The sequence below is a fragment of the Lactuca saligna genome, chromosome 4, assembly GCF_052625555.1.
Source record: "Lactuca saligna cultivar CGN05327 chromosome 4, ASM5262555v1, whole genome shotgun sequence".
NCBI lineage: Eukaryota > Viridiplantae > Streptophyta > Magnoliopsida > Asterales > Asteraceae > Lactuca > Lactuca saligna.
In genome coordinates this window covers 3651095-3671712 of record NC_136420.1, presented here as the reverse complement: position 1 = coordinate 3671712, position 20618 = coordinate 3651095, and the positions used below count along the sequence as shown (strand labels likewise).

The following is a 20618-nucleotide window of genomic DNA, read 5'->3' as shown; positions in this document are numbered from 1 at the left end:
TTCTTAAGTAAAAACACAGTTTAGTATGCCGTGATTGTTTATGAAGCTAATTCTATCTTGCTTATCGAAGGGCATCACATAGAGCTCAAGAAAGAAGATAAAGTAATAAAAATATGAGGAGGAACATGTAAGGGCAAATCTTGTGAAGTGCAAACCAAACCACGCTAGATGTATTTTATTGTAGGATGGAGGCTGTGATATCTTAGTATGGTCTGAAGTATTCAATTGTTTTGATTCAAGAAAATTTAAGAAATGTTTTTACCTTATTCTAACAAATGTTTAGTCTCTCGGGTGTGGGCAACACGGCTACCGCGTTATCTGACGTGGCGTACGCCTTTAATAGTGCCATGGCGCGGAACACCGCCCCAGGGTCGCGTTAAGGCGCGTTACGCCATTAGATGTTACCACGATAACGAACCATAACATGTAAAAATTCGAACGTTTTATTTTTTTAGCCGTTGAAAAACGGTAATAATACCGTTGCATACGGTATAATTTCAATTTACTTTATATATATCAACAAATATATATATATATATATATATATATATATATATATATATATATATATATATATATATATATATATATATATATATATATATATATATATATATATATATATATATATCATTTTACCTCTATCTCTATTTATCTATATCCATCTCTATTTCATTCAAAAAAAATTACCCTCTATGGATCAAATCCCGAATACCCCTCCTCCGAAGACAAACACATCAACTCCATTGGGTTTTAGGGGATATGAGGGATACATGAACTTTCTAAGGCTGTACGGTGTGGTGCAGTTTGGGACCGCACTTGGCTGCCACCTCATCAGGGAACACCGCCCCCAGGGTGCGGTTTCCTGCAGTTGAGACCGCGGTGCGGCCTTTGAAGACCACGAAACGTGATTGGTTGGTCAAATTTTTGACCGTTGAATGCAATTTCGTTTATTTTATTTATTTATTTATTTATTTTTCCTTTTGCTTTTTCTTTCCTTCCTATATATACACATATCAAACTTAATTTTTTTTTTTTTTCACAACACAATCTTCTCTGTCTCAATTTTTTTTTTTTTTTTTTTTAAATCACCACTCTCCAAAAAATGTCATCTTCTTCATCTTCTGAAGAATTTCAGACTATTTTTGATACCGCTATTGCGTGTGTTCAAATGGCGGAACAAACATACAACGTTGTATGTAACAACGCAGCTGCAAGTTCTCAACAGAGAACACGAGATACATTTACAGAAATCGTGAAGAAGCCAACCAACGTTTGGTGCAAGACTATTTTGCAGAGAATGCCACTTACCAAGGGTATTATTTTCGTAGGCGCTTCAGAATGCTCAAAGGTTTATTCGAACGTATAGTTGAAGATGTAACGAGGGAGTGCAGTTTTTTCCAACAACGCTACGATGCTAGAGGTACACCCGGTTTCACTCCGTTACAAAAATGCATGGCCGCACTTCGTCAGTTAGCATATGATATTCCGCCTGATGCGTTAGACGAAAGTTTTAGGATGTCTGCTAGGATAGCACGAGACAGTCTCCATTTTTTCTGCAAAACTATCATTCAGTTTTATGGTCCAAAATATTTACGTAAGCCTACACGTAATGACATCTTGCAATTGCAAGCTCATCATGCTAGTGTGCATGGGTTTCCTGGAATGCTAGGAAGCTTAGATTGTCTCCATTGGGCATGGGAAAATTGTCCTACAGCATATCATGGGCAATTTACTCGAGGTGATCATGGTCACCCAACGGTGATACTTGAAGCAGTTGCATCACAAGATATGTGGATTTGGCATGCTTTTTTTGGTTTCCCTGGTTCGATTAACGACATCAACGTTCTTAACCGTTCACCAATATTTAACAACATATACGATGGATCCGCACCAGATTCTTCTTTTCAAGTGCGTGGAACGCCATATAAGTATTGTTATTATCTGGTCGATGGAATCTATCCTGAGTATGCTGTGTTTGTTAAGTCGTTTTCAGCTCCACATGGTTCTAGACGAAAGAAATTCAAGTGAGCTCAAGAAAGAGTTAGGAAGGATGTTGAGCGTGCTTTTGGAGCTCTAAAGAAACAGTGGTTCATATTGAAAAAACAAGCAGCTTATTTGGGCGAGGAAAAACTTCAAGAAATCATGTATACATGTATTATATTGCATAACATGATTATTGAAGACGAAGGAAGAACGATATGTGCGTTTGACGAGAAAGAAATCATACCAGAGACCCAACCAATAGAAATTGGTGGCGAAGAGTATATAAACAGGAGAGCAGAGATACGTTGCATTGAAACATTTCACAATCTTCGCAATGACTTGGTGGAACACATTTACGGGGTTCAAAACATTAATCTTAATTTGGATCCACCGGATGACCTCGAAGACGAGTTCTCGGAGAACGACTTTATGTAGTTTCCTTTAGTTATTTTATTTATGTTTTTTAAGTTTCTAGGGTTATTTAAATGTCATGTGTGTGGTTTTTTTTTGGTAACGCAATGTACTGTTTTTTTTTTTTATTATTTTTAAGTAATGAAGAATTATGTTTTTTTTTTTTTTTTTTTTTTATTTATTTATTAAAATAGAAGGTATATTAAATTAAATTAGTTAAAAAAAAAGAAATTTTATTAAATTAAAATGCTTAAAAAAAAAAGAAAAGAAATGAAAAATGTGGCACCACACCCTTAGTGTGGCACCACACCCTTGGTGTGGCAAGAAACCACACTTGAGTGATAAAAAGTGACATGGCGCTGATGTGGCGGGGGAGGGAGTGCGGTTTCGGTGGCACCACTCCCTCCAGCCTAACCTCCCAAAACTCACCACAAATTCCATATTCCGGCAATTTTTTCAATCCAACCTCACCCCTAATACAATTACCTACCTCGCCATTTATGCAACAAAATGCAAACATTCAACAAAACCTTTTTACCACATTCGGTCCCATGCGCCAAACAGTCACACAACCCATACACACGCAAGAACCCGTGGTCGAGATGCAAGCTGGTGGTAGTTAGAGAGCATCGGGAAAAAAGGGAGACCAAAAAAGAAAGGGAAAGAGGTTGTTGTAGGGACGGACGAAACAGAATCACCTCCAATATGGTGGACACCGGAGGAAGAGCATGCGTTGGCGATGACTTGGTGCGGTACTTCAAAACAACCAACTATGGGGAACGATATGAAGAGAGTTGCTTTCTGGGGTGCCATAATCGTCAAATTCCGCACAATTTTAAACAAGGGTGACACGTATCGCAATAATGATATGCTTAGTGGCAAATGGACTCAAATTAGTCGGAAGTGCACCAAATTCAATTCCATATACAACAAACTTTCTTCGCAACACCAAAGTGGTGCCAATGATTTCGATGTGTTTAGAGCCGTGAGGGAGGAATATCATGTGCAAATGGGGGGCACATATTTGAGTATGAAAAAGTATGGGAGTTAGTGAGGAAAGATCCAAAATGGATAAAAACGCCAACATCATCGGAACAACAATCCAAAAGGTCTCGTGGTTCGGGTTCGGTTGACGTTTCCGACGGACACACGAACATCGACCTCAACGCGGATACCGATGAGATCCCGGACGAGTTTGACGACATCGAGGAAATCTCTCCGCCACGACGACCTATGGGGCGTCACAAAACGAAACGCGCTCAACGACATGCGGAGAAGAATGAAAGTCGGCTTCAAGAGCACGAGGAAGTGAAAAAAAAAAATTCGACGCCCACACGGAAATCGCAAATAAAAGATTCGAATTGCAACAAGAACATTTGGATTTCCTTCGTTAAGAAGCCCAAGAAGATCGCATATCGAAGGATTTGACAATTCTTACGACAAACGAACAAAATTTACCACCGAGACGAACTGAAGTGATACGTAGGATGAAGGCACAGATAGAGAAAAAAAATACTTGGGCGAAGAATAGCTTGTCAATGTTTTTTTTATTTTTTATTTTTATTTTTATTTTTTATTATGACTATTGTGTGTTTTTTTTCAATGTTTTTTTTTTTTTTTTTTTATTTTTTTTTTTATTTTTTTTTTTAAGTTTGTATGGTATTTTTAATTTTCTAGTTAATGAAATTATGTTTTATTAATTTATATGTTTATTTATAAATATATGACATATATTAAAAAAATAAAACGAATTAGAAATATATGAAGTAAATAAAAAAATAAAACAAATTAGAATAATAGAAATTAAAAACATCCAACACAAATAAAAAAAAAAGAAATAGAAATTAGTATGTGTTATCCCATGTTATTTGGTGTTGCCCATTTCCACTCTTGGTGTTATAACACTAAATTGTGACTAGGATGATGAGGTGGACAATTTGGATGTGATAACATGTTGCCCACACCTAGTAGTCTTAAAAAACTTGAAGGATTACCATTTGATTCAGAACTGATTTTTTTTTTCCTATCAATTTTACCGTAAAGATAAATGTGAACCTTCTGGGGGAGAGTATTGATGAGCTTCATATACAAATGGTATAGAAAGGAATAAGAGGAGGGACATTTATGTCATTAAATTTCCTTATTTATTTATTCATTTATATATTTTTTTTATACCACAAACAAACCCTACTCTTAAATACTACTTATGTTTCATAGTAAGAGTTTACCATAGTTTGTTGAGAAGTTGTATCAATAGAAGTAGATAGATGAAAGTTAGTGAGTAGAGAAGTTAGAAAACTAATAAAAGAGTTATATTTATATTTTTCTAACTAATTTTTTTTTTCTGAAACTGGTTCTAAACAAGTTTCAAACCGATTTTATAGGTTCAGACATTTCATTTAACTACTTCGGTTTAAAAAATCTATTTTTGTACCACTGGATTGTGGTTTGTCGCATCTTTGGTCCAAAGTGAATGGACCGGCCCAATTGTTTGAGAAATGTAAAGTAAAGCAGAGTTCTTGAACTCATTTCATTATTTAGGGCCTGAAACAGATGATAGGTCCGAATTTTGACAAACGATTTGTTTTCTGCCTTTTTCAAAATAATAATAATAATAATAATAATAATAATAATAATAATAATAATAATAATAATAATAATAATAATAAAATGAAATTGTTTTTTTTTTTAATCTAGGTGTTTAACGGCTTAATTTTTTTAAACAACAACTTTGTTTAATTGTTTTTCTTATAGATACTAATTATTAGAAAACCATTTCCACACTTCCTTCTTCACTAATGTCAACTATTTCTTCCAAAACTTCATTATAGATCCTGACTTCCCAACTACTTAAAATATTTTAAAATATTTTGTTAAAAATTTCAAAGGAAAAAGAAATTGGCTTTATACTAATATACAATATGATATTTTCAGAGTTAAAACAAATATTTTAATTAACTTTTACTTGAATAATAATGTTGTTACGATCGAGATTTTGTCTAAGTTGTGATCATAAGATTGGATCGAAATTATCATATTCTATTAAAATGAAGTAGGCTTCAAATTTGCTCACAAGGTCATGTCTCTACAATAGTTATTATGACGTGATATTGATTAAGACATCGATGATGGAGTTAACTTTTTAAACATGAGTTATAATTCTTGTTGGTGTAAACAACAAAATTTAGAAAGAAATCATCTTTAAAAAAAAGAGAAGCAAGATCATCAAGATCAAGTACAACTAAACCATAAATACAAAGAGAATGACATGAGTGTCACGATACTCTACCTAATTCGAAATAAATGAATGAATGATGATGCTTTATGAGAGTTATTGCAACATATGATGCTCAATTTCAAGTTAAATAGACGAATTTTTAAAGTTTACCTATACAATAAAGAATAAAAATATGAGATCAGATCAAGTTAACATCTTAATATCGTAGTCGGGATCCTAAAATTCCAATATAGATCTTACTTAAGATATATCCTAATGTGATCGTGATTGTTTTTTAACTTATATGATTTTAAAATGATAAAAAATGAAATGAAAAAATTGGATCGTCCTAAGGAATTTAATATCCTTAAAGGCTCAGGACGAACTAGATAAAATGACTATTATCGTTATTATAATTTTTTATTTTAAAATAAATGTATACAATAAAAAATTGGACCCTATACAGTTGTCTACCTTGCCATCACTCAACGCCCCCATAATGAGATCTGAGATCTTAATGATCACAGAAATGACTATGGGTTAATGTCATAAAAACCGTCAAGTTTTCAGGGTTTTGTCGGTTTTGCACAAAGCTGAAATTTGTGTCCATTTTTATCCAAATATTTTCGAAAAAAATGTTCGGTTTTACCCTTTTACCGGTGATAACAGGTTTTCCAGGTTACCATTATATTAAATTCGCAAAAAAACACTTAAGTTTACCATTTTTTTTTTTTTTTTTTGTTTTTTTTTTTTTTTTTTTTTGTTTTTACCCTTAAGTTTACAATTTTTTTTTGACAAAAGTGCAAAAATGGTCCATGTGGTATGCAAATTTTTGGGGTTTTAGTCCAAACCTCGAGTTTTTTGGATTCATGGTCCTTTTGGAGTCGTTTGTATGTGAAAATAGTCCCTCCGAAAATTGAAATGACTATAATACCCTTGGGGTATTTATTTTTCATTTTTCTTAAAATTTAATATTTATTTATTTATTTTAACAATTAAAAAAATAAAAAGGGCCCCACCCCTCTCTCTCTCTCTCTCTATCTCTCTCCTCTGCACGACTTTATTCCTACTAGGCACAACCCCAAGTTCATCTTCTCTAGTTGGAGGAAAATCCTAATCGCCATCTTCACTGTGTTCTGGGAGAGCAAAATTACCCAGCTTCATCATCATCTTAACCGCCAAAAACCACTACCTGGTCCACCATCATCGCCGTCTTCACCACTATTTTAAGCTAGCAAACATCATCCAATCATCAATTTCACCTTATAGTACTTATTAGTTATTTACCATGTCCAGATGGGATTTCACTAAGGAATTTGTGTTGATTCTATGTTTAATTGCATATGGTTAACAAGTAACAACAAAAACCGAAACCCCAAAGGAGTTCAGTTGTTATTGATTATCAAAAACATGTTCTTGATTATCAAAAATAGTGAGTTCAAAAATGATTTAAACCTCCCTAAATGCGATTTCTTGTTGTTTGGGTTGCAAACGAACAAAAACCCCAGAAGAACCCGATTACTCCTCTTTTACAAACGAAGGGCATAATTAGAAAAGCACAAAACACATCCCTATTCTTTGCATCAAGTGTCTTGTGTGCATGTTCTTTCTAATAGCCTAAGAACTCCATAACACTAAAGAGATATCTCTCTACCGTGATTTCTGATTTGGATTGAAGTCAAGAACAAGGGATGTAGATGGTAGTGATGACCATCCCAAACCAGGAAATCTAAAATAAAACCCAGAAAAACTTTCAACAAAAAACCCATAAATCCTTTTCTTAGCAGCCCGTCGGTGCTTCCGGCTAAGATTGGAGATGAGATATTGGGGTTGAGTTCAAGTGGGATGAATCCCATCGGACCTTCTTTGGTGGGGAACTCCCCTGTCGCTGCAACCTTGATGGTGGTGAAACGGTGGTGGTTTTGGATGATTTGACGTTGTTGAATGAGATGGGTTATGATTGTTTCCATGTGGAGGTTTGATTAGGGATTACAAGTGCAAAGAGGGAAGTTTGGGTAGCCATGCCTGGTGGATAATTGGAACCAAGAAGACGAAGAGATGGGGAAATATTTTTCATACAGTAGAATAAACACTCAGAGAGAGGGAGAGAGGGAGAGAGAGAGAGAGATGTGGACCCCTTTTAATTTTTTTTAGTTGTTAAAATAAATAAATAAATATTAAAATTCATAAAAAATAAAAGAAAAATGAAAATAAATACCCCAAGGGTATTATAGTCATTTCAATTTTCGGAGGGTCCAAAAGGACCATGAATCCAAAAAACTCGGAGTTTGGACTAAAACCCAAAAAATCTGCATATCACAGGGACCATTTTTGCAATTTTGTCTTTTTTTTTTACACTTTTACCCAAATATTTTTTAATTTTTTTTCATATTATACATATTCATATGATTTTTCTATTTGAATATGTATAATATGAAAAAAAAATACATAGGGTAAAAGTGTACAAAAAAATTATAAACTTACGGGTAAAAACGTAAAAAAATTGTAAACTTAAGGGTTTTTTTGCGAAGTTAATATAATGATAACCTGTTATCAGCGGTAAAAGGGTAAAACCGATCATTTTTGGAAAATATTAGGGTAAAAACGGACATAAAGTTCAACTTTGAGCAAAACCGACAAAACACTGAAAACTTGAAGGTTTTTATGAGATTAGGCCAATATCTTACGACTTATAAACCATTATATTTGTTTGAGTCTTATTTGTCTCCACAACACAAGGGCTCTTTTAAAAATCTATATATTAAATTAGAGGAAAATTTGACAAAAAAAAAACAACTGTTGGAATAACAGTTCTTCCGTCCTAGAGTCCCTAAGTCACATGCTTCGATCCTACACATGCATGTGCAAAATATAATAAATTATGAGTAGTTGTTTTTGTATCTTCTAGCAAAAGTTAATTAATTGTTCAAATTAAAAACATCAAGTGGATGATAAATGATCCAGGTTGAGTTTTGATGATGACGGGTAAAACTTTAATCCAAATTAAAAGATGTTGATCATTATTACTTAATTTATATATAATTACAAAACTGATGCAAATAAAAATAATGGTGTATTTTTTAATAAACAGTTTAGATCGGTGGTATAATATAGGCTTATTTGAATTAATATCAACCTACCCAACCAAAATTCTAAATTTTGCTTATATTAGCAAAGCCATTTTCAATTTTCTCCACGTTACAACAACAGAATTATAATTTTTATAATAATGACAACCTACTTTCGATAGATGATAACAACACACTTCAGTAAAATTCCCCAGTATAACAACGATTTAAGCCATTGGTTGTTAACTTGTTTTTGCCCATGAATACTTTAAAATAAAGTTGCTATTATAAATTTAAAATAACTTGTCATAATAAGAAATTTGGGCTAAATATATGGTTATTACTCACATTTAACTATAACTTAAATACAATGTAGACAACTTCCCACCGATTCAGGTTTCATCCCATTTGATCATTTTGTTTTTAGCTCAATTTTGAATTTTATTCATTTGACTTTGTTAGAGACAAATTATAATCCAAATCAATTCATTATTTGTAATTGAATCAAAATTTCACATCTAATTAGAATTAAATAATTATCTGGCTATTTTCAGGAAAAGGCCTTCAGCGTTTGATATAAAAACTTAAACCATATTACTAAAAGTTTTTGAATATAGAGAGAAAAAAAAAAGACAAATTTAGCCAAAGTAAATAAGAACTCGTTTGATAGTTGCTGACTGAGAAAGTGCTGATTGAAAAAGGTCTGTCTGAGTAATAAGTTCTGACTGAGTAAGAAACTATGCTGTTTGATTGTACATCTGAGTGAATGTACTGACTGATGCAAAATGACCATTTTACCCTGATGCTTTTTATAATAATAATAATAATAATAATAATAATAATAATAATAATAATAATAATAATAATAATAACAATAACAATAATAATAATAATAATAATAATAATAATAATAATAACAATAATAATAATAATAATAATAATAATAATGTATACAAAAACTTCCAGCATAATAGACATTAAATATATTATCTTAGAGATTAAAACACAAAAAACCCTTTAGCTTGCTGGTAAACATCATTATATTTATAAGGGGGATCCGAGTTCAATTCTTGTAACCTCCTGTTTCACTTGTTTTTATCCAAGGCCAAAGGTATTATTGTAAAGTCTTACTTTCTTTCTCAAGTCAGCCTCCTCCCAACTTCTTTCTCAATCAGACACTTCTTACCGAGTCAGATGGCCAAAGTTGGATAATCAAACACATTTTGCTGACCGAGTCAGCCAAAAACGTCTGACTTGACTCGATCAGACGCATACCAAACGGGCCTAAGTTTTTTTTTTTCACGAAAATAAAGAAAATTTCATCAATAATCATTAATTTTGGAGGATCCATTTAAAAATGGGTTTCAGGCTTTGCAAATGGGCCCTTAATAAATAAGATATTTTTTGTTTCATTTTTCCATAGTTTTACACTATATATTTTGTTTTGGAAAAATACCGGGTATAGATATTATTTGGGGTTGAATTCTTAAATATAGACATAAAAATTTGAATTTCGGGATAAACATTGATTCTGCGGAGGTAGCTTCGTGAAATCCATTATATTTTTACGGAATGACAAAACTGTAAATAAATAGGGAATTTAAAAAAAAAAAAACTCAAGATCCATTCCGCGGCGCTATCTCCGAGGAATGAACTCATTCCGTAGAGGTAGCTCCGCTAAATGGATCTTTAAAAAAAAAAATTCACTACCAATGATTCTTTTATGTAAAGATCTCCAATTAAAAGACCAATTTTTTTCCATCCCACATTCATTCCAAACATTGCCAAGAAAAATTCATAATATGATAATCTTTTCTTGAAAATAATTAGCTGGGGAATGAATATAAACCCCGAAGAATCGATTTGAAAAAAAAAAAAAATCTGAAGATCCATTTTTCGGAGCTACCTCCGCGGAATGAGTTCATTCTTCGTAGGTCCGCGGAGCTCATTCTTCGTAGGTAGCTCCGCGGAGCTACAGTGGATTCCGCGAAGCTTCGCGGAGCTACCTCCACAGAATCCATGTCTATATCCGAAAATTCAATTTTTTGTGTCTATATTTTGGAATTCAACCAAAAAAAATGTTTATAGCTGGCATTTTCATTTTTGTTTTAAGTAAAACTTCTTTTCAACAATGAATCTGTGAACAATTTGTGAGCGTGTGTAAAACTTACACCGTGTATTTCGATTTTTGTAAAACAAAAATCACGGTTTTATAGAATGTGAACAATTTATACGATGAATTTCACAATGAATAATAGCATTCGTAGTAGACTTTTAATATATATTTTTTTCAAAACCACATCATTTTATTTTAAACATTTCATAACACATAGTCCATTTTCATGACTGCAAAATTGATGGCCATGTAATTTTTTTTTTTCAAACAAACTTTATAATTTAAGCAAGATTTGTCACTGTCTTGAATATATAAGTACAAAGTGCAGTTAGTATTAGGCTTGTAATTTATGTTATGGTCTACTTGCACCCCACCTTATGTCTAACTTTCACCATCAGAGTCTATCCACCCAGGCCAAATCCCCCAGTAACCCCCATCCCCATCTTAAATAGTGAAGAAAACAGTGTATTGGAATTTAGAAGGACCCATACCCCTTCATTTTGGACACACATTCCTCAAATCCATCGCAAATGACAACCCATGTGAAATATATCTGTCCCACACACACTCTGATAGGTCTATTAATCAGGTCCGTCCACGTGTCAATCCATCCTTTGGACCACTCAAAGTTACCGTTAAACTGCCAAACCCAAAATCTATATACCCTCTTCAGTCTTCTTCTATACATCATTTACTTCCTTGGTTTCACCAATCGTCACGTGACCCTTTGACAAACTTGTGATAAATAACAGAACCGACTTCAGTTTTAATTTTTAATGCAGATAGATGCATGACTGTAATTCATAATTCCAAGGAATATGTTACAACTTATATGCTGATGTTCCACATTTTATATAACTACACATGTAACTCCTAAAATAGATCAAATATGTGAATTTATTTATCCAAAATTTTATTATGTTTGAAAGAACCTAAATATACTCATCCACCTTCTTCCTTTATTCACCAATAAAATTTGCCCAACGTTTATTGATTCTAGTTCATTTTTATTTTCTCCTAATTGGTCTATCACCAATATTTGAGTTTTCAGTTGGGTTTGTTTTCTGGTTAATCATAAAATTTTGTTTTTGTATTGAATTCCAATTTGTTTTTAGTTAATCAGTTAGTAATATTTAAACTTCTATGATTATATATATATATATATATATATATATATATATATATATATATATATATATATATATATATATATATATATATATAGTTTAATGAACCAGATCTTAATTTTTCTATGAAATATTAATATAATATTTATATTATATTATAATCTTGCAAATCTCAAAAACTTTCGTGGGTACTTGAAGCTTGTATTCTCTGCTTCCTTTTTCATCCATCTGGACCCTCTGTTTTTTCATAGAAGCTTAGTTACACAATCTTTCTCTCTAGGACGTGTTACACTACATTAGTATGCACTCATCATTCTTTGGCGTTTATAATCTTATATTTAAGCTGAGCTGAGTTGGGTTACACTCTATTCACTTCGGAGTTCATTTTTTCTGCTAGTAATTTTCTCAAACACCTTATCCGCATACAATAGTTCCAGATTCTACCTTTCTACTATGCTTGAATAGTATGATAGTTTATCATCATTGAATTTGGTGTTTTGAAGTTAAAATCATGAAGCCGATAAGCCGTCGTTTCACTCCACTGATTTAGTTTGATTTTGATCTCTGCTTTGTGTAAAACTTCATTTCTTTTGACCGTGAACTTCACATACATCGCGTTCTTGCAGTTTTTTTTCATGGTGCAATCATAAAAGCACAACCTTTTTCCTTTTTAGCCTCGGTATGCTTAGATCTGTGTAACTGGTTTACTTAAATATTGAATTTTCCAATATCGGATGTGGGAATGAGAGAGGACTTGATGCGGATCCACAATAAAGAGTAAGCTAGAGGTGTATCGAGTTAGCAAAACTTAATCTTTGATCAGCATATATATACGTGATTATGAAGTCCATAGAAGATAAGGATTGCTTGAATCTTGCATCACCTCAGGAGATTCAGAAAGGAAACGGGTCAAATCGTGGTTCACACCACCATCGAACCGCTCTAGGCAAACCAACACCATCAAAATGGGACGATGCCCAGAAATGGTTAGTTAATTTGTCAAGGGGTGTAGATAAGAGTCAATCCAACATCGAGCCACGTGATTCCAATGCAGATGATAGAAGACTGATAGCACCAGTTCCCAAAAAAGATTATCCAAGTAGCGAGGATGAAGAACATGGAACGATAGAAACAAAAAAAGTCGATCTTGGAGATTCAATGTATGTTAGCTCAATTTGTGTGAGAGACATGGGGACTGAAATGACCCCAATGGCTAGCCAAGAGCCTTCAAGATCTGCCACACCGGTTCGAGCCACAACCCCGGCTAAACACAGCCCTGCACCATCAGGCTCCTCGACTCCTGTAAGACCATTTCAAATAATACCTGCTGCGGTTGCCACTGTGCCAAAAGCCGACACGGGTGCAACCACAAGGTTTCGGAGAGAAACCGAAGAAACAAATGGTGAAAATGTTGTTGAAAATAGAAACCCTTGTCAGGATTCTAAGATGAATCCTCTTGAAACCCGGGCTATGGCTTGGGATGAGGCTGAACGTGCAAAATACATGGCAAGGTGATTATGATCATAATGGTTGTTTTGATATCATGTCCTTGCTTTTTAATAAGCTAGGCACATCCAAACACAAACACCCTCCTAAAATCGTGCGTTTTTTGGTTGTTGATTGTAGGTTCAAGCGTGAAGAGGTGAAGATAGAAGCTTGGGAGAATCATGAAAAGAGAAAAGCCGAGATGGAGATGAAAAGAATGGAGGTAATAGTTGCATGGTTTTAATTTCTTTTTTTAGCCAAACATTTTAAATGATTTTTTGATTTAGATCGATAAAGTGATCAATTGGTTTAGGATGAAGGACATGACATAACAAGTTTTGCAAAATGACACTGTCTAATATGTTGTGAAACGGTTTGTTTTAAATTGTGGGTTAGGCTAAGGCGGAAAGATTGAAATCTCGGGCACAAGAGAAGTATACGAACAAACTTGCTTCAACAAGAAGGATAGCAGAGGAGAAACGAGCAAACGCTGAGGCTATTTTGAATGAAAAAGCTGTAAAAACGAGTGAAACAGCGGATTATATAAGGAGAACTGGTCACTTGCCCTCTTCTTTCTCCATTAAGTTTCCTACTTGTTGCTGGTAGCAGTTGGTGCTGGATTTCAGTATTCTTGTATTTATCATTCAATTTCCGCTTCAAAATATTTTCTCATCTTGTTATATGCAAGGGTTGTTTCTTTTGTCAAATCATTTGTTTCGATGTTAATGAGCTTTTGAAATATGTAAAAAATGAGACTTTTTTTTTTTTTTTTTTTTTTTTTTTTTTTTTTTTTTTTGTACAAAAAGGTACTTCAGTTCTTTATGTTCACCGTCAAGAATCATCGCAGTACGCAGAGGCGACATTGGCTTTTAACATTTTTCATAGATGTCGCTTTCTTCATAGTAGGTGTAGGGTCACCATGTAATCCTAGTAGCAAATGCACCCACATGTACACAGTACATTATATATCTATTATGCATAAATGTGATAGCGAACACACATCCACTTAGATTTATATATATATCTGAAGCATAATTATTAGACGATCCATCGTGAATTCTGTTGAAATAAATGTTATCAAACAATGTATATAAGCCAACTATAGAACTTGAATCAAGATGTAAACAACAAACATAAACAGAATACTTATTTGAAATAAAGTAGACAAAAATTAATAAATTCTACTCGTACTTTACAAAAATCGAAACAAGAATCTAATCCCTTTTTGCATAATATGCATGGAAAGCGACATCTTTATGAATGGCAGTTTTCTGGTTTAAAAAAACTAATGAGGGTGAAAGGAAAAGGAAAAAGGTCTTTATATGATGTGAGGTTCACATTTACAATTTCTTCATTTATCTAATATCATTCATTGTATCTCCAAAGGCTCGCCCTAGTTGTAAAAATATAAGAATGTGTAAGTTTGCGTTTGGTTTGTTACATAATACTATGATTGGTGTATAATCCATTGATCCTGGAGACCTGGACAAATTTTTTTTTGAGCCATCTTTTGTGATGTGTACAGACATTCACATCCTTTGCACAGTATTAAATATTTTGAGCTAATCTTTATTCTATATTGATGGGACAAAAAATGTCCCATTGACATTTATCATGGTCCAAACACCAAACACAATACAAAAATAACATGGATGAAGAAAACAAAATGCAGATTTTAAATTTTTATTAATATTAAAATAGAATAAGAATAGACAATCATATGGACAAAAAATATGCCAACTGAGCATCAAATATAGTAATTAGTAAAACATGCTATAAAAGGATATATGATATAGGTGCCTGTGATATATCCGAACATATATGTTTTGGTTACCCACCCATATATTATATGACTAAAAAAGAAAATTCCCATCAAGCTTGTTCAAAATAAGTCATAACCTATAACATATTTATGGGAAAATGACTTTTGAAGTATATTACAGTTCTAACAATTTTTTTTTTCTACATAGGTTTCTCTTTATTGTTTTTTGATTATACATCTAATTTCTTTTCATTAGAAACAAATACAACATTAAGCTGGTTATAAGCTAAAGCATTACTAATTATAAATAATTTATGGACCAAATCGATTAATAAAGAAAAGAGCAGTCTCAGATGACAAGCTTTTGGAGTTTTGGTGATGACGAAAAGGTAGCTGGTTTAAGGTTGAAATTATTTGGTTGACAACATGTCAAACTCATGGTTAGCAGCAAGAAACCCCCTCAACTAATGACTAGTTGAACCTAACCCCTTTGACAAATGTCTGGTTACATATAACCCCTTGCACTACAAAACTTTCATCTAACCCACTTTAATTCAGAAATCTGTACCATACCAAATCGATGCGAATTTCAGCATCGATATATTGATTTACAAATGTTTAGAACTCCCAGATGAATGGGATTATAGTATTTGTTATATGCTAATTAATGAAAAGAATATCATGTTCAATGTTCAAACTTCAAACCTCAAAACAACACCAAAACCAAACTGTACAAAAGCAGCTCGTATAGACATAAAGAAAGTCCCGTTTTCATTGTCAAAAGTCAAAACTCTATTCTCGTGCACCATGAAGAAGAAATCTTGATCTATGACTGTAAATTGCATAAGAAAATCAAGACAATCCATCACTTGAGATGAACACAGTAGTTCTTCCAAGCACAAACAGAACAAGTGACAGCTCAATGAAGAAGATTGTGTTTATAAGACTTCGGTCAACTGTCCAACCATATAAAGTAATGCCACCTGGATTATTCTGTAGATACATAACTGCACATATTTTCATTTTTTTCATTAGTAAATTGGGCCCATTGTGTAACAATAAGAACTGAAAGTAGAATCCTATAAAAAAAAAAAAAAAAAAAAAAAAAAAAACTTACGAAAGGCTTGTCGTCTGTGGTAGGAAGATAAATAAGAGGTGAGTTGTTCGTTTGTAGGAAGGGGAGTATAATTCATGGCTTCCATATCAGCTTCTGAAGAAACAGATCTTAATAATCCATTTGAATTTCCCATTTCATTTGAAAACCTCATCCTCATGTGAGAACTATCATCTGGACCACATGATGCCAATGCATGCCATCTGCTTGCTAATGCTGCAACGCCTTGTGCCCTGTGTGAAATCTTTGCTGCAGCATTCAAACACAGAATCACACCCACCACCTGTGCAATCGAAGAAACCTATCCACCAAAAAAAATAAAAAAATACAATGATGTAATTTAAATATACAAGTATATATAACAAACAAATCAATCTGTTAACACTACTTACAGCAAAATCACCACCATTGATGAATGTGACTTTGTTACTGAACCCTGTGATTTGGAATAGAGTTGCAAATTGGCTCGAAGTGACAACTATGAAGACAAGAAGAAGGTAAATCCGGAACCTATGACTTATCTTTGACAAATGATGACGTAATCGCGCATGCTCTTCTATAAATACCAAAACATCGGTTTCTCTTTCCAAAAGGTTTCCGTAGTCATCAAAGTGGATGATTTGCAGATTGCAAACCAAATGGAACACCAAACATGATGATAAAAAGATCACAGTCACATACATCCATGGAAAAGTCAAAGCAACTAAAATGCCACAGGATTTCCACCAAGACTCATGATGCATGTACATCATCCGGATAACTTCACGGACTATCTTTAGGAAAAGACATGGAAGAACCCACAAAACTAGCGCACGTTTAGCTTCCTGAAATTACCATTACAGCATTTTTCATTATGACATCACAATCCATCCATTTTGAATTTGAGATTTTGTTTAAAAAACTATCAAATTTCTTGCACAATACCAGCAAGTAATAAAGATATACAAATCTTCCCCTCAATATTTTTTCATAATCTTGCAATAAAGAAGAATAGATTCAGGAACAGATAAGCAAGGTATCGAACTCTATGCCCAAAGATTCTCATATTCACCTAATTATTATCAAAATCATTTTCTCAAGTATCAAGAAAACTATTAACAAATCATTTTTCTCAAGTATCAAGAAAATACATAAAAACCATTGTTGTGTTGTCTGCAAGAACTATGACATGATGACAGAGCCAGGGAGGAGGGACCACCAGGGGCCTTTCGTCCTCCTCCAATTTGTATCATTATCTGAGGTGACTAAGGTTTTAGTATAAAGAACGAATTACCTAATTTTCTTCCAAAAGAAACTGTCATTTGTTGATATACAGTAGTTTGCAACGAAAAAACAATATTTTCACTTACAGAGATCTTGTGAACATAGTCACTTGAAAATCTTTGAACATGGCCATTGTACTGATCGACAAACAGGAACTTTCGAATCCCATATTTTCTGAGATTATGTGAAAGGCAAAGCAAAGCAGCGGCTGCTAGACAAGCGTGTGAAGAAACAACGACAAGCTCAAAGGCTTTAACTTGGTAGAGATCACATCTCAAACAGTTGGTGCTCATCAAAAGTACAGTAACAGGAAGCACAACCCCAATCGTCAAAAACGTTACCCATGAAATCCCAAATCTCAACATAGATGTTTGATTGAAACCCAATAATAATAGATAAAAATCCAATTCTTGAAGGTCTTTATCCAGATGAATACTTGATTCTTCTTGTTCTTGTTCCTCATTTTCTTCGTATAAAATTTGGATTGGGTCTGCTTTTAGGAGGAGGGGAGTTCTGATTTGGGTTTCTTGTTCTTCCGATTCTTGTTCTATTGGAGTTGCGGCTTGATCTGACATTTGCAGACGCCGGATTGATGGAGCAAATGCGAATAGTGTGTGAAAATGGTAGGTGGTTTGCAGGGTTCAGATGGTGCAGTTGGAACCATGGGGAACTTAAAAAGATTGAAAATGGTCAAAACAGGGAGGATACGCAGATTGCCCATTCCTTTGGGGTAGTTTAATAATTTGGATTCTATTTGGGAAAGTGGCAATTGTCTTGATCTTGAAGATGCAATTTTTTAATAGGGATTTGATCTTTTATGACACCGACTAAAATGAGGTAACATCAAATTTACTCTGTTGGTCGGATAATTGTGATAAAGATTCTTGTATAGCGTGAGGCAGTTATCCCTCTTTATCAGTGTCATTAAATCTTCTTTATATTCAACAGTGAACGCGTATGATTTTTTTGGAAACTGCGACATAAGAGATTACACGCGGCAGATATTTGATTAAAAGTCGAATAAAATTTCAAGTTAGGTTTGATTGGGGTTGGATATGGTTGGTTTATCAACAAATATCTATTGTGTTATTTTTGTTTTGAACGGCAACAAAACTATCTATTTACAATCTAACAAAACGTTAGGAATAAAGAATTACCAAGAGTTTTGAATCCGATCATTCCATAAAAGAATATTAGAGAGTCGAAACTTAAATTAAACAAAGGAAAATAAAATAATACTATCAAAGATTGTGTACTTCAGTATTTTGCAAGAATTAAAGAAGATATTGTTTCGAAACCTCTAAATGAACCACCGAGTAGTCAATATAGTCACTTTCAATCATTGTTTGGTATGTGTCGATCTCGTCAAGTTTCCGGTCCAAGATAGTCGTTCCTTATTGCTCACAGTATTAGAGAAGCTAATGTTGCACCATTTGTCAACCAAACTCAAAATACTAACAACGAACTCACAACGAAAGAAAATGTGTTTCGAAGACTCTATCCCCAACGAACAACGAGCATACAGGGCATGTTAAAGAATGGATTTCTAAACCCTTTTTAGAAAGGTTTTGTGACATCCCCAAAATCTCGGCCAGAAAAGACCGATTTCATTTATGCTTTTTAAAATAATTTTCAGAGTAAATCCTTTTAATTTTAAAAGAGATGCGGAATTTGTTCCCAAAGACAAACATGATAAAATAGATATTTATCAAAACATTTCATAAAGAAATATGATTTCATTTCAAAATCAAAAATCGGGATGTCATGTTCCGATACAGGTCATAAAGCATAAACGATAACATTACAAGTCGTTCAACAAATATATACAAATACAGACTTGTAAACAAAAACAACTTGATGTTCGCCCATCTTAAGCTCTTGCGCCACTTCCTGTAAAGTAAATCAACTGAGTGGGTCAGGCTTGGGAGCCTGGTGAGCATATAGGGTTTTCAACCCACAATAATTATATTTAATTTCAACCATCAACAATAAACCCGATTACCCATTCCCGTTATCCTCACCTTACGTTCCTAAAAATAACGTCTATTATAAGGAACTTATTTTAGGATTTTTCATCGGGACGGATATTACTGCAGAGGGGCTTCCTCAACAATAAGTATCCTAAAGGCAACCATGTGGGGGATAGAGTACACCGGTGAACACGTCGTTCACAACACCTACAGGTAATGAGCCTGCTAGTGTTCCATAGGACAGTCTAGAATAGTCCGTGGTCGTCATCCATACTCTGCTGAATGACTAGAATAACACCAATAACACCAATAACACCGAGGCCTCTCATCTGTTTATTACACACCAATTACCTACCCATGTTCTACCCAACATATTAGTAGATAAAAATATACGTTTTTATACATAGTTTAAAAACCTGTATAACATGTTTTAATCAACACATATTCCACATAACAGATGAGGCATACACACATAACACGTATTTCATAGAGAATACATCAGATCTGTAAGATAGAAGAGAGTGAATATACACTCACACGTATAACAACCAAATATATACACATAACACGTATTTTATAGAAAATACTTCATAATATTGTGTTGGAATGAAAATAACTACACACTCACTTGATCAAAAGATGATCGGGCAGCACTACGGCTTGCAGAAGAGGTGTTTCTCCGTAGATCTGGAAGATCTTCACAAAACCGGGCTCCTCGCGGGCAGCGTTTCGGCTCGGGAATAACGCTCTTCGGGATCCTCGGGGCTTCGGATCTTGCTTCGGGGCTCGGGAATATTACCGGGGCTTTGGGGTATGATTGGCACGCAAATCGAGGCAAAACTTTGAGAGAGAGAAGAGTTTGAACAAGAGAAAATGGCTGAATTCGAGTTCTATTTATAGGCTGCTGGGTCTGGGATTACGCGGGGCGTACTCAAATTACGCGGGGCGTACTCAGGTTACGCGGGGCGTACTTTGACGTCACTGCGTGCGTCGACTGGTGGCACTCGAGTATTGGTCAGACAAGTTGCAACCGACTGAGTACGCGGGGCGTACTCAAATTACGCGGGGCGTAATTGACTTGTCAAACTTCTAAATTGCG

General features: G+C 34.0%; 3 protein-coding genes across 3 annotated transcripts; 2 read left to right on the top strand and 1 right to left on the bottom strand.

Moving 5' to 3' along the window:
- Positions 1–1105: 1105 nt before the first annotated feature.
- LOC145038440 (uncharacterized) lies at positions 1106–2031 on the top strand. Its single transcript, XM_078986803.1, has 2 exons — positions 1106–1278; positions 1332–2031. The coding sequence occupies exons 1-2, from the start codon at positions 1106–1108 to the stop codon at positions 2029–2031; spliced, it is 873 nt and encodes a 290-aa protein (XP_078842929.1).
- Positions 2032–12097: 10066 nt separating this feature from the next.
- Positions 12098–14117, top strand: LOC145041065 (Remorin family protein). The gene is made up of 3 exons (XM_078988979.1): positions 12098–13436; positions 13552–13633; positions 13807–14117. Exons 1-3 carry the CDS (start codon positions 12766–12768, stop codon positions 14014–14016), a joined length of 963 nt encoding a protein of 320 aa, XP_078845105.1. The 5' UTR covers positions 12098–12765; the 3' UTR covers positions 14017–14117.
- Positions 14118–15705: 1588 nt separating this feature from the next.
- On the bottom strand, positions 15706–18443 carry LOC145041064 (zinc finger CONSTANS-like protein (DUF3537)). The gene is made up of 4 exons (XM_078988978.1): positions 17636–18443; positions 16679–17110; positions 16290–16587; positions 15706–16179 (listed from the first exon to the last, which is right to left on the bottom strand). The coding sequence occupies exons 1-4, from the start codon at positions 18122–18124 to the stop codon at positions 16025–16027; spliced, it is 1374 nt and encodes a 457-aa protein (XP_078845104.1). The 5' UTR covers positions 18125–18443; the 3' UTR covers positions 15706–16024.
- Positions 18444–20618: the final 2175 nt, after the last annotated feature.

Excerpts from the sequence above, each read along its gene's own strand:
- LOC145041064 (XM_078988978.1), bottom strand. The coding sequence starts at position 18,124 with ATGTCAGATCAAGCCGCAACTCCAATAGAACAAGAATCGGAAGAACAA. Across the intron at positions 16,588-16,678 it reads TCAATGGTGGTGATTTTGCT|GTTTCTTCGATTGCACAGGT; the intron begins GTAAGTAGTGTT and ends TTTGGTGGATAG. Across the intron at positions 16,180-16,289 it reads CCACAGACGACAAGCCTTTC|TTATGTATCTACAGAATAAT; the intron begins GTAAGTTTTTTT and ends AAATATGTGCAG.
- LOC145041065 (XM_078988979.1), top strand. The coding sequence starts at position 12,766 with ATGAAGTCCATAGAAGATAAGGATTGCTTGAATCTTGCATCACCTCAG. Across the intron at positions 13,437-13,551 it reads CGTGCAAAATACATGGCAAG|GTTCAAGCGTGAAGAGGTGA; the intron begins GTGATTATGATC and ends TGTTGATTGTAG. Across the intron at positions 13,634-13,806 it reads TGGAGATGAAAAGAATGGAG|GCTAAGGCGGAAAGATTGAA; the intron begins GTAATAGTTGCA and ends ATTGTGGGTTAG.
- LOC145038440 (XM_078986803.1), top strand. The coding sequence starts at position 1,106 with ATGTCATCTTCTTCATCTTCTGAAGAATTTCAGACTATTTTTGATACC. Across the intron at positions 1,279-1,331 it reads AAGAAGCCAACCAACGTTTG|GCGCTTCAGAATGCTCAAAG; the intron begins GTGCAAGACTAT and ends TTATTTTCGTAG.